General features: G+C 36.8%; 1 protein-coding gene across 2 annotated transcripts in view; it reads left to right on the top strand.

Moving 5' to 3' along the window:
* Positions 1–13,503: 13,503 nt before the first annotated feature.
* Positions 13,504–14,187, top strand: part of LOC127938481 (desmoplakin) — a 30,930-nt gene continuing 30,246 nt past the window's right edge. The window contains exon 1 of one of the 2 annotated variants that reach the window (XM_052535128.1): positions 13,504–13,920. In XM_052535128.1, coding sequence (XP_052391088.1) covers positions 13,724–13,920 — 197 coding nt within the window. In that variant the 5' untranslated portion in view covers positions 13,504–13,723. The remainder of the gene's footprint in view (positions 13,921–14,187) is intronic. The other variant, XM_052535129.1, reaches the window with a different exon arrangement.

Here is a 14,187-nt window from a genome sequence, read left to right as displayed (position 1 = left end):
TGTGCATTTAGGATAAAAATTGACAAAATTTACGTCTTAAAATGTCACAAAATGAGTAATGATTATGTTCATGAAATCAAAAGACCAATACACGATGCATCTCGAACTTCTGATATTATTAGACCAAATAAACTAGTAAGAATGGGCGGGGTTTAGTGGCCTCCCATTGATTTTAATTGGTTAATTGCATCTGATAAACAACAATTGTTTTGTTTCTCTTTTTTCTTTTTAATTTATGGTATTCGTTGTCCAAATTAAATACGATTCAAATACAGTTTTATAGGCATGACAAAGGCTAATTATTATTGTCAAAGCATTTGCAAGGACTACAAAGACTAGATAATAACTTGAACAGAGAAGAACTTGCTCCCCCTGGAGGCGGATGTCGGTAAGCGCATATTCCAAATCTGCGTTAATTGTAGTGAGCAGCAGATGGCGCTATTTGTAAGCTTTACAACACACTTCCGGTGCAGTTTTGGGTCATATGACCACAGTGTAGGGTTTTTTTCTCATGAAAGCAGTTCAGAAGTAAGTTCACTGTGTTGGGTCTCCTCCTGCTCTTATTGCATAACACTGGAGTTACAGAAATAAAACGCATTTTCATTCTCTTGTCTAAAGTAAGGCAGTTTCTGAGTAAATGCATGAGCTGGGAGGTTATATGATACATGCTAGAGAAGCCACATATCAGCAAAAACACTAGTTTGTGTTCCTATTCATCCCAAATGTTCAAGTTCTTCCACATTTCTATAAATGAAGCACATAATTCTCTAGAAAGAATGGTTGTTGTCTGGAATGTGTTTACTATGTAAATGACTGGAATAATCATTCAAAAGCTGTCAACATACTTCTGGTCATATAATCTATTTATAGTCAGTGACTGAGCATGTATATGCATGTTTGATGTATGTCGTTACCTTATACACACAAAGAGTACTATAGTATTACTGTGGTTAGACAAACAGCCCAGGCATGTGTTGCATGTATTTGTTTCTCTTGTTTCACTAGAATCAGTCTCGTGTATTATTGATGACAGGAGCGTTCAGCTGCCAGATGCCTCTGTGTTTGGAAGAAAAAGAGTTTATTACACATCTGTCAGCCTCTCCGAGTAATGGAGAGAGAGAGAGAGAGGAGAGAGAAGAGAGAAAGAGAGAGAGGAGAGCTTCTTCACAGTGAGACAACAGCATCTCTCTATCTCTCTATCTCTCTATCTATCTATCTCTTTCTGTTTATAGTTTTTTCTTGCAGTGTGGGTGTGTTGCAAGACAAAATATTTGTTTCATCTCCACCCAGTCAAGGTCACACACACACACACACACACACACACACACACACACACACACACACACACACACACACACACACAAAATTACACTCCCAGCCCCTCACTCACACTAACACACACTCACGCACACACACACACACACACCTGTTGTGATCAGGCTTATACAACACCTGCATGTGTGAGAGGTGGAGCCACAGTGTAGTTTGTGGTGTGTGTGTGTGTGTGTGTGTGTGTAAGTGAGAGAGAGATAGAGAAGGTCAAGGGAAAGTGACTTATTTTGCAATGAATATAAAGAGCTTTTGTGCGAACTTCACTAGAGATTTAATGTGTTGATTTACATTGTGTAGAACACTGAAGAACAGCTCAGAGCTCTGTAAACCATCATAACAGCATAGTTATACTCTAATGCATAATGAAATAAACAGTTATACTCTAAACAGATATACTCTGATGCATAATGAAATAAACAGTTATACTCTGATGCATAATGAAATAAACAGTTATACTCTGATGCATAATGAAATAAACAGTTATACTCTGATGCATGATGAAATAAACAGATATACTCTGATGCATGATGAAATAAACAGTTATACTCTGATGCATGATGAAATAAACAGTTATACTCTGATGCATGATGAAATAAACAGTTATACTCTGATGCATGATGAAATAAACAGTTATACTCTGATGCATGATGAAATAAACAGATATACTCTGATGCATGATGAAATAAACAGTTATACTCTGATGCATGATGAAATAAACAGATATACTCTGATGCATGATGAAATAAACAGTTATACTCTGATGCATGATGAAATAAACAGATATACTCTGATGCATGATGAAATAAACAGATATACTCTGATGCATGATGAAATAAACAGATATACTCTGATGCATGATGAAATAAACAGATATACTCTGATGCATGATGAAATAAACAGATATACTCTGATGCATGATGAAATAAACAGATATACTCTGATGCATGATGAAATAAACAGATATACTCTGATGCATGATGAAATAAACAGATATACTCTGATGCATGATGAAATAAACAGATATACTCTGATGCATGATGAAATAAACAGATATACTCTGATGCATAATGAAATAAACAGATATACTCTATACTCTGATGCATAATGAAATAAACAGATATACTCTGATGCATGATGAAATAAACAGATATACTCTGATGCATGATGAAATAAACAGATATACTCTAATGCATGATGAAATAAACAGATATACTCTGATGCATAATGAAATAAACAGATATACTCTGATGCATGATGAAATAAACAGTTATACTCTGATGCATGATGAAATAAACAGATATACTCTGATGCATGATGAAATAAACAGATATACTCTGATGCATGATGAAATAAACAGATATACTCTGATGCATGATGAAATAAACAGATATACTCTGATGCATGATGAAATAAACAGATATACTCTGATGCATAATGAAATAAACAGATATACTCTGATGCATAATGAAATAAACAGATATACTCTGATGCATAATGAAATAAACAGATATACTCTGATGCATAATGAAATAAACAGATATACTCTGATGCATAATGAAATAAACAGATATACTCTGATGCATAATGAAATAAACAGATATACTCTGATGCATGATGAAATAAACAGATATACTCTGATGCATGATGAAATAAACAGATATACTCTGATGCATAATGAAATAAACAGATATACTCTGATGCATGATGAAATAAACAGATATACTCTGATGCATGATGAAATAAACAGTTATACTCTGATGCATGATGAAATAAACAGTTATACTCTGATGCATGATGAAATAAACAGATATACTCTGATGCATGATGAAATAAACAGTTATACTCTGATGCATGATGAAATAAACAGTTATACTCTGATGCATGATGAAATAAACAGATATACTCTGATGCATAATGAAATAAACAGTTATACTCTGATGCATAATGAAATAAACAGTTATACTCTGATGCATAATGAAATAAACAGTTATACTCTGATGCATAATGAAATAAACAGTTATACTCTGATGCATAATGAAATAAACAGATATACTCTAATGCATAATGAAATAAACAGATATACTCTAATGCATAATGAAATAAACAGTTATACTCTAATGCATAATGAAATAAACAGTTATACTCTAATGCATAATGAAATAAACAGTTATACTTGTCATGATCCTGCCCTCGTGTCCTTGATTTTTCCTAGTCTTGAGGCAGGATCATGACAGACCCTTGTTTTGTGTACAAGCGCATGGCCTTGTCTTTGGGCCATGTGCTTGTGTTGTCTCGTTCCCTTGCCCCGCCCCCCTTGTTAACCTAGTCGTGTCTTGATTGTCCCATCTGTGCCACCTGTCGTGTCTTGATTGTTTCCCCTATTTAGGTCTCCAAGTGTGCTCTGTCTTGCGTCGGTTCATTGTGATTTGTGTACCTCATATGTGTTCCTCACCTGTGATCGAGATATTGTATCCTGTATAACCGTGAGTGTTATTTGTAGTTAGTGTTCTCCTGTGTTGAGTCTTTGTTTATCTTGATTAATCAGTCCTGTTTAGTTATTGTTGTATCTGCCTTAGTCCTGTTTTCCCCCTCGTGGGTTTTGTTTTCCCCTTTTGTGAATAAACCCCTTTGTTTGAGAATCCCTGTCTGCACCTGAGTTCCTCCCTTACCAAGATCCTGACAGAATGAACCGACCACAAAGGAACTCAGCAGACAGGAGGCAATGCTGGATGGCATCAGCCAGCCAGCGAGATTGTTTTGAGGGCTCTCGCCTTGTGGTGTTCCGGGGGACCAGGGGAGGTCGTTCCGGAGCGAGCGGGCGAGAGGAGGAGCCCCAGAGGTCCCCACCTACCCAGCTGCCCACGGTCCCAGAGGGTCGTGTCCTGGCCGTGGCAACCCTGGGGGATCAGGCAAGTCCCCCCCAGAGTCCTGAGGCACCTCCCACTACCTTCGGTCTCCCCAACAAGCGAGGGAGACGGTTTTCATGGGAGTCGGCTTCAGAGTCTTCGGCGTCCGAGTCTGCCCTGTCCGAGACCAAACTCCCCCAACCCGCCTCTGACCCAGCTGTAGCCTCTGCACCGCGCCCGAGGAGGAAGAGGAAGAAGAAGGGGCCTGCCGGTCCTGTGACCCTGTCTCCTCCCGTGCCAGCAGCGGAGAGAGCTGGCGTGCCCGTGCCAGCAGCGGAGAGAGCTGGCGTGCCCGTGCCAGCAGCGGAGAGAGCTGGCGTGCCCGTGCCAGCAGCGGAGAGAGCTGGCGTGCCCGTGCCAGCAGCGGAGAGAGCTGGCGTGCCCGTGCCAGCAGCGGAGAGAGCTGGCGTGCCCGTGCCAGCAGCGGAGAGCGCTGGCGTGCCCGTGCCAGCAGCGGAGAGCGCTGGCGTGCCCGAGCCAGCAGCGGTGGGCGTGCCCGAGCCAGCAGCGGTGAGCGTGCCCGAGCCGGCAAAGAAGAGAGCTGCAGTCGTGAGAGCGGAGGAGAGAGCCGCAGCCGACTCTGCAGCAAAGACTCTTGTACAGTCGGTCTCTTCTCATAAGGAGATGCCTATTATCCTTGCTGCTAAAGCCTTTTCTGATTATTTGTCCCGTCTTGTCCAAATCCTAGAAGTCCCCGTCAGTCCTGTTTTGTCCCCTGACCCTGTCCCCAGAAGTCCTAAGTGTCCAGCCGTTGTCTCCCCGTGTCCTGTTGATGTGGCCCCGTGTCCTGTTGATGTGGCCCCGTGTCCCGTTGATGTCCCCCCGTGTCCAGTAGATGTTGTCCCCCCGTGTCCCGTGAGTGTTGCCCCGTGTCCAGTGAATATTGCCCCGTGTCCCGTAGATGTCCCGTGTCCTGTTGTCTCCCCGTGTCCAGTAGATGTTGTTCCCCCTTGTCCAGCTGTCGTCTCCCCGCGTCCGGTAAGTGTTGCCCCGCGTCCCTTGTCTGCTCCTATCATGTCCCCTGTCAGTTGTCCCGAGACCCCTCCCCGCCCCTCACCACCCAGACCTGCCCGTACCCCCCGTCGTCAGCCTTCGTCCTGTCCTCCTAAGACTCCTGCCCCACCCACTCACCCTGGTCTGCCCCCCATGAACTTTGTGGTCCCGCCCCCTCCCCTTCCCTGTTTGTTTTTTTGTTATGTCACCCTAACCCTGCCATTGTGTTTTCATGTTTGCCTTTGTTATTATTAGTCATGTCTTGTTGGTTTGTGTCTGTGTCCCAGTCTGTCATGTCAGTCATGTCCCGTGTTTGATGTTCCCTTGAGGAGCGTCTGGAAGCCGCTCCTTAAGGGAGGGGTTCTGTCATGATCCTGCCCTCGTGTCCTTGATTTTTCCTAGTCTTGAGGCAGGATCATGACAGACCCTTGTTTTGTGTACAAGCGCATGGCCTTGTCTTTGGGCCATGTGCTTGTGTTGTCTCGTTCCCTTGCCCCGCCCCCCTTGTTAACCTAGTCGTGTCTTGATTGTCCCATCTGTGCCACCTGTCGTGTCTTGATTGTTTCCCCTATTTAGGTCTCCAAGTGTGCTCTGTCTTGCGTCGGTTCATTGTGATTTGTGTACCTCATATGTGTTCCTCACCTGTGATCGAGATATTGTATCCTGTATAACCGTGAGTGTTATTTGTAGTTAGTGTTCTCCTGTGTTGAGTCTTTGTTTATCTTGATTAATCAGTCCTGTTTAGTTATTGTTGTATCTGCCTTAGTCCTGTTTTCCCCCTCGTGGGTTTTGTTTTCCCCTTTTGTGAATAAACCCCTTTGTTTGAGAATCCCTGTCTGCACCTGAGTTCCTCCCTTACCAAGATCCTGACAATACTCTGATGCATAATGAAATAAACAGTTATACTCTAATGGATAATGAAATAAACAGTTATACTCTAATGCATAATGAAATAAACAGTTATACTCTAATGAATAATTATGCTCAACCTGTTGGACCCGCAATGTCAAATATGATATTTCTGATATTTTTGCTGTAGTGACAAAGCTGCTCATTTTAAAGCTTAATTTAACTAGAATTGGTAAAATAGAAATAAAAATTAAAATAATGAAATTACATAAATATAATCATTTTAAATATAAAATAATTATTTTATTATATTTTTTATTTAAAGAAAATATGAATATTTTTATATTTTATTTTAGAGCTTGACAAAATATTTTAATTATAAAAAAAATTATTAATTATAAAAAAATAACATTTTACTACTTTTTATGACTTTTAAAATAAAAAGGGCAGTTGTTAAGAATTAATTTTGATTAATTATCTGTATTTAGGAGTAAGTCTGTGCAAAAAGAGTTTTTAAGTCTAGATAAAGTACCTTTAACTTTTCAACAATATGCATAAAAGTATTTTAAACAACATACTTGTTGATAATTATCATGCATGCAAATGTGTAACCTCCTTTGATTTTAATAGCCCAAAATTTTAAAAAGTGCACATATGAAACTTGTTCTTTTAAAACGGTTGAAGTGATCTGTTAGAAGCTTAATTCTTTTTAAAACACTTTGCATTTATAAATGTACTCATTGAAAATAAAAATAAAAATTGCTTCCTGAAATTAAACCTTTTTCCTTTAATCCTGATGTTAAATAAATGTAAAAAAGTCCAGTTTGAAGTGAGATCCTTCTAGTGTTCATCCCGAAGTGTTTGCTTTTGCTGTTGATTCTGGGTCTACAGGAAAGACGAGTCTTAAAAAGCCCTGCAGTCAGTTTCTGCCATTTAGCTGCTCCAAATGAGCATGAATTGCCTCTGGCACCTGATTAAAGAAGCGGTAGACAGAAGTTAAACAGGTTAACACAGGTAAACTCCAGCTTCGGATCTGATCACTACATCTGTTTGTCCTCTGAAATGATTACTGTGCAGTTTGAGTTGTGCATGTATTTGGGTGTGGTGTGTGTTTCTCCTGAACTCTGAGAAACGGTGCGCCACATTAATGTTTTCTTCATGCACATTGCATCAATTAGCAGACAAAAGGCACTTTTGAAATGATTTACTTTCTGCATATTCTTGATCTGATTTTGCATGCTTCAACGGTGCATGCTCTTTGCAATGTCATCATTATTTTAAATACTTCCACTACTTAAAACTTTTTTTGTATTCTTGATTTAAAATAATAATAAATTAATGCTCTTAATTTTTTATTTTTTTAAGCTAATTTTCATTTAGTTTCATTCTGTTAAACACTTTTTAATTTTAAAGAATGATTTTAAATGATTTGATTTAAATGATAAACTTTTTGTATTTTAAGCTTCTTCTGTATTTTTAAGCACATTTTTGATTTTTTTTTTTGCATCATTCTTTTAAATTCTTCTAATTTAATGTTTTATTATTTATTTAAAATTATCTAAATGTTTAAATTTTTTTGCATTTGTTAGCATTTTTATATTTTTATTATTTTTACATTTCTGTTAAATACGTCTCATTTAACTTTTTTATTATTTATTTAAAATGATTTATAATTAAACTCGTTTTTGTATTTTAAGTGCATTTTTAATTTATTTTTAATTTTATCTTTTTAATTTTTAAAAAATTCATTAAATTAGATAAATGTTTAACTTGTCTGTATCTTTAAGTATTTATTTAATCTTTTACCTTTGAGCCTTCCTGCAAAAAACAGAGTAAAATAAATTAATACATTTGACTCCAGTGTTCATTTGCATAATAGTGCATATTGATGCAATCTTGTAATTGAATTGCAATTATTATGTAGATGAATTATTATATAAAATAAGCTTGATGATAATAAAACGTTGTTATTCACATGCAGCATTTAACACAATAATCTTTAATCAAAATCTAATCATTTACTCCAAACCCGTCCCATTACAGAAGTGAATGGTTTTGTGGATGCTGGTGTCTCTGTGGGTGTGAACGGTGTTAGTCCAGACACGCAGACGCAGTATTTCACAGCAGGATGTGTGAATGAGCGCATCTGGCCATGCATACGGTCACAACCGCTCAGAGAGAGAGAGAGAGAGAGAGAGTGTTTCTGACTGTTAATCAATGCTCTGGGCACATTTCTGAAGGTGTTTACTGCATGTCTCGGCCTGACGCTCATTCCTCCACATGCACACAACGATCTCACCAAACCTCTGACTGTCACCTAACATATAATCAGAAGCAAACACTTTCTCAGGAATTGCACATCATTATTGCATAAGAATGAAACTAAGGAATCACTAATGAGAAGCAGCTTCTCCTGTAGTGAGCAATGACGTCTCCTGCTTCTCAGATGTTTCTCCTTCTTCAGCATTCGAGGAGATCTCAGAAGTGTTTCAAAGTGCGCTCAGATTTGATAAGGTCTGAAATCAAATCTCAAGATGAACTCAGTGACCGGAGCTGCTCCACATTCATCTAATTGCTCTGTAATCTTACTATACAACTGCATTTAAAACTCAGATTTTAGGAGAAGAGATTATTAAATAATCTGACTGCACAAATGCACATTTAAAGGAATAGCTCACCCCAAAAATGAACTCGCTTTCAAGTCGTCACCTTTATTTGTGGCACTTTATACAATACTGATTCTGTCAAAGCAGGAAAATAGTTGGTGGAGAATTTAAGAAGATAATAACAAAAAGAGACATTTTTCAGTTGTCGGTGAGTTTGTTTCTTCATCAGATTTGGAGAAGTGTAGCATTGTGTCATTTGCTCACTGCAAGTGAATGGGTGCCGTCAGAATGAGAGTCCAAACAGCTGATAAAAACATCACAATAATCCGCAGTCCATCAGTTAACATCTGGAGAAGACAAAAGATGTTTATAACCCAAATACATAGAGTTTATAATCCATAATAATTTATTATAGACTCTATGTATTTACATACATTTACATACATTTAGTCATTTAGCAGACGCTTTTATCCAAAGCGACTTATGGAAGCAATCAAAAACAACAAAAGGACAATTTTATTTAAGTATTTGAGTTAAAAACATCTTAATGCTGGATTTGTTTCATCTTTTGTCTTCTCCAGATGTTCACTGATGGACTGTGGATTATTGTGATGCTTTTATCAGACTCTCATTCTGACGGCACCCATTCACTTGCATTGAGCAAGTGACGCAATGCTTCATTTCTCCAAATCTGATGAAGAAACTTGCTCTCCGCTCTAATCATTTTCCCAGAACGCTAGAAATCAGGTTTTCACACACACACACACACACACACACACACACACACACACACTTGCACATGCAAACAAGTTCAGTCTTCTAGTCCGTGTCGCCTTTAGTGAGGGTGGAGACGATCAGAACTGACACGCTGCCAATTTCACAAAACCTGACGTGAACACATCCAGCTCATATTTCACCTCAAAAACTAAAGAAAACAATTATACTTTGCATGAAGAATATTGATTGTTTTTGCATTGTGACACCACGTTCAAGACAATTTGCAACGAAAATATCATTACTGCAACACCATAAATAAATGCATGAAACTTTTATACATTATTTGTTGCAATACCTTTAAAAATAAAGCTAATGCTAATTATAGTATTACAGTAATCTATTGAGAATCATCATGAATAAAATATATGATGCAACGTGTTTCTGTGAGTTTATAGCTTTTGGGCATGAGTCTCAGTTTAATATGAACTTACATCTGGAATCATGTCAATCGTTTCATGACTTACAAATTGCCCTATGAGAAGAAAAAGCTTTTAATCAGTGATACTTACACAAATCCCTCGCATTGAGACGATTAATCTGAGTCTCAACAGCATCATCCTGACTCAAGACACACGTGTGTATTTGACCTATAGAGCATTAAATGCTTACAAAACTATTAAAACCACTTAATAGAGCAAAGAGGGTGAGTCTTTCCCTTTTAGAAACATTATGTAATTATGTCGTCTTCCATGTCACAAGCAAAGATTAAAAAATGAAGGAAGCTGCTTCCTTTTTTTTCTTTTTTTTTTGAGGCTGTTAAAACTTAAATCATGCAATCATTTCCATTACTTTAAATAAAAGCGATATTAACTGTAATAATATGTGTGTGCGATTTTATGGAATTATTTCTCATTTCACTTAAGTTAAATTTACTTAAGTAGCTAAAATTAAATAAACTAAAAGTGATTAAATTAAAATGAATGATATAGACATATTTAAAAAATTTAAATTATATATTTAGCCGAGACTTTTATCCAAAGGGATTAACAATAGAAGAGCATAAGCAAAAAAAAAAAAAAAAGGACAAATAATAGTTAAAAAAAAATTATAAAACATAAAACAATTACTAAAACTATAACGAAAAACAGAAAAAAAAATTCAAAACTAGTGGTATATCAAATGTATTATTATTATTTTTTATTTTATTTTTTGGCTAAAAACATCACAGTGGAAAATATATGTGCAATCTGTCACAATTAAAATAATCTGTCAATATTAAAACATCGACAATAAAAATTATATGTCTAATGAAAAATACTCACTTACTTTTGATATGGAGAGACAGACCTTTAGCTTTCATTAGTGTGCAGTTCCAGCATCTACCACTGGGGCTTGAATACAGTTTCTCTCAGTCACTTCGGTGCATTTCTCAAATCAGAAATTCTCAAAACTACTTATACAACCTCCACATCATCTAGTCATTTATACACATCACAAAACCAGTTTCTCATTCTTTTGAACAAGTTGCGATAGCTTTTATACATTCATGCAATTGATTACGCACATTTATCTGCGGTTTCCTACATTATCAGCTGCTAATGTCATGTCGCTCAAATTGTATTATACAGTCTTACCCCTCAAAACATCTAGGCATTAGTGCATCTTATAAGTCATTAAATGCAAAATTGTTCATCTAGTTTTCATAAACTGCCAAGCACACTTTTTTATTTTTATTTTTACGCATTATCATTAGACTTTTTGTCAATTTGGCATGAATTGTGCAAGTGAATCTTGACTAATGAAGAGAATGGCACTGCATGTTCATTGACACAGATACTTATTTTTGAGAGATGAATAAGGATTTTGAGCAGGAGACTGGCTTCTGCAGGTAATCCATGGTGTTTTGCTATTTGTATGAGTTGTTTTGAGAAATGCACTTACTGTTTTGCAAATCTCAAGGATGATTCGAGAAATGTACCAAAGCGACTGAGAAAAACTGTAACAAGCATGTGTTCACATCTCATAAATCTGTCTGGATTGGTGTAGACATGCAGCGTAAGACCGCAGTGACTGATTGAATATGCAAATAAACCCAATGGAAGCTGGTTTTGTGCAGAGACACGCCCCACGACGGTTCACTCCAAACAAACGATAACAACACAGACCAGACAAAGCATCTTCATACTTCCCCAAAAGCTCTTTTCTCAGATCCAAAAAAAGAATAATAATAATTAGTGTTGTTTGAAAACGGAGGCATGCAGACAGGAAGTGACATGCCTGGAAACCCAAGAGAAGTTTCTGTGCAAACTCCCATGGTGTTGTGCAAATGTAGCACGCATAAATGTGTGACTGAGGGAAACCCATGCAGTTGTGCTTTTTTAAACAGGAAGTGAGTCAGAAACACCCTCCTGATTAGACTGTTTGTGTTTTGTTCCCAAAAGCCTCAAGTGATCATGTTACGTTTCACCTGATCTCTCTCTCTGCATCTCCATTGTCTGCCATTCCCAAGATTCGAGCTGCATTATTAGGTTAATAAAAGCAATGCATCGTCAAATTGGGTGTTTCTTCAACTTCAGGCACTTTCAGTCATGTGCTCTAATATCAAATCATACTTTAAGCTCACTAGATTATTTGATTTATTTAACTATAGATGCTTTCATGGCTTGCTTAAATATTAGTATTGCACTAATTTGAATTTAATTATTATAGATCAAACTCTTAAAAAAAAAAAAAAAAAAAAATTCCACTTAGATTTCTGAATTCATCGAACCCTTGCATGATTATCAGTAACAAGTGTGTTGTTTAAACTAGTTTTATACATATTAAAAAGTTAAAAGCAGTTGCTATTAATTGGAAATGATCAGTAATTAATGATTAGTTTATAAGCCAGCAGTTTCAGATGGAAATATATATTATATAATATTATATACTGGAACCAAAAACACTAGTGTTTTTAGCATTCACAAGATTTATGAAATGCATTGGACTTTAATTGGAACGACTTGCTTAAATATTCAATATTAAATATTCAGCAATTTATGGAAGGTTTGCATTGCACTTTTTTAATATATATACTGTATATAAATTATAATATATAATTCTTTATTATAAATTAAACTCTAAAAAAGCAAACAAACATTCAGCATATTCATCTGAGGTCACAAATCTGCATGCATGATAAAATAACCTATAATATAACCTGATCAGTTTTAGTACTATACCAAAAACTGATTTTAGTAACTTGCTTAAATATTCAAAGTTGCCAAAGATTGCATTGCACTTTTTGTTGTTGTTGTTGTTGCCCATTTTAAGTTTAATTACAGATAAAACTTTTACAAAAGCATTAAATTATTACTTTTTTATTTTTCTATTATTGTAGCTCACTTAAAAGGATTTGCAAAAGCATTTCTAAAACATTGTTTATGTGGCTGATGAATTCATCCGAGGTCATAAATCTGCATGCATGATAATGAGTTAATGTTTTTTTAAACATTTTTCTATTGAAATGTTTAAAATAATTGAAATATACAGCGTTATTAAATGCATCAGACTCTCTTAAATATATAGTGAAAAGTTTGCATTGCACTTTTTTCACATTTCCATTGCACTTAATTTGCATTGCACATTTTAAATGAATTACAGATAAAACTCTTAAGTTTAAAGTTTATTGTAGCACTTTTTTTATTGCAGTTCACTTAAAAGGACCTGTAAATGCGTTTATGAGTTATGAATTCATAATGAGGTCATAAATCATCATGCATGATAATTAGCAACAATGCTGTCTAAAATATCTGTATGCATATTGTTGAAATGTTCAAAACAGTTGATTTTAAAATAATTAAAATATAGTTTTCCATTTCAGTATTCAAGAGATTTATTAAATGCATCAGACTTGGAGTGAAAAGTTGCATTGCACTTTCTTCACATTTGCATTGCACATTTTGAATGAATTACAGATCAGACTCTAAATGTACAGTTATTTGAGCACGTTTTCACTTAAAAGGATCTGCAAGTGCGTTTATGGGTTATGCATGAAAAATCCTCATGCATGATAATTAGCAACAATGCTGTCTGAAAAATAGTTTAGTGCATGTGACAGTGCTGAATGCGGTGGTGATGTTCTCCATCAGGAACGCCTCCAGCATGAGAAGGCGGGTGTGTCCAGATGGCGCTCAGTGGGTGTGACCTCGGATCCTAAACTGAGGCTCGTCGGAGCGGAGCGTTGCTCAGTCGCGCGAGCGTCGCGGAGGATCTGGATCGATCTGAGCTCAGGCTCGCGTTTGAACTCCGCCATCTTTAGCGGTGACCTCGGGAGCAGTCATGAGCTTGTACAACTCGCAGCGCGGCATCAGCGCGACGGTACGCCGCACCGGATCTCGCAGCGAGCTCAGCGCGGGCCCGGCGTCTCCGTACGCGCGCAACGAGATGGTGGTGGTGCAGCGGGGGAATAATGGTTTCACCCAGGAATATGTGGAGGGATTCAACCACAGTTTCTCCAAAGGGAGCAGCGGCCAAGTGTGAGTAAACACCTGTTACTCGCGACTTTTACTTTCTTTCTCTCTTTTTTGTAACACTTTTATTATAGCGTTCATGTAACCTACGCAATAATTAAAGTTTGCGTTAACATGCATTTAAAGCATTGACACTAATATAACACTAATGTTTTACAGCAAGTTATATAAAAAGTTAAAAGCTTAAAAATACAAAACAAACATAATGCAAAATGATACATAGTTTTAAATTATTTTAAGAAATTATTTTAATAATTAATAAAACACTAGTAT

This window comes from Carassius gibelio, chromosome A20 (assembly GCF_023724105.1).
Source record: "Carassius gibelio isolate Cgi1373 ecotype wild population from Czech Republic chromosome A20, carGib1.2-hapl.c, whole genome shotgun sequence".
NCBI lineage: Eukaryota > Metazoa > Chordata > Actinopteri > Cypriniformes > Cyprinidae > Carassius > Carassius gibelio.
The sequence above is the reverse complement of the archived record's forward strand: the minus strand, read 5'-3'. Positions and strand labels throughout refer to the sequence as shown.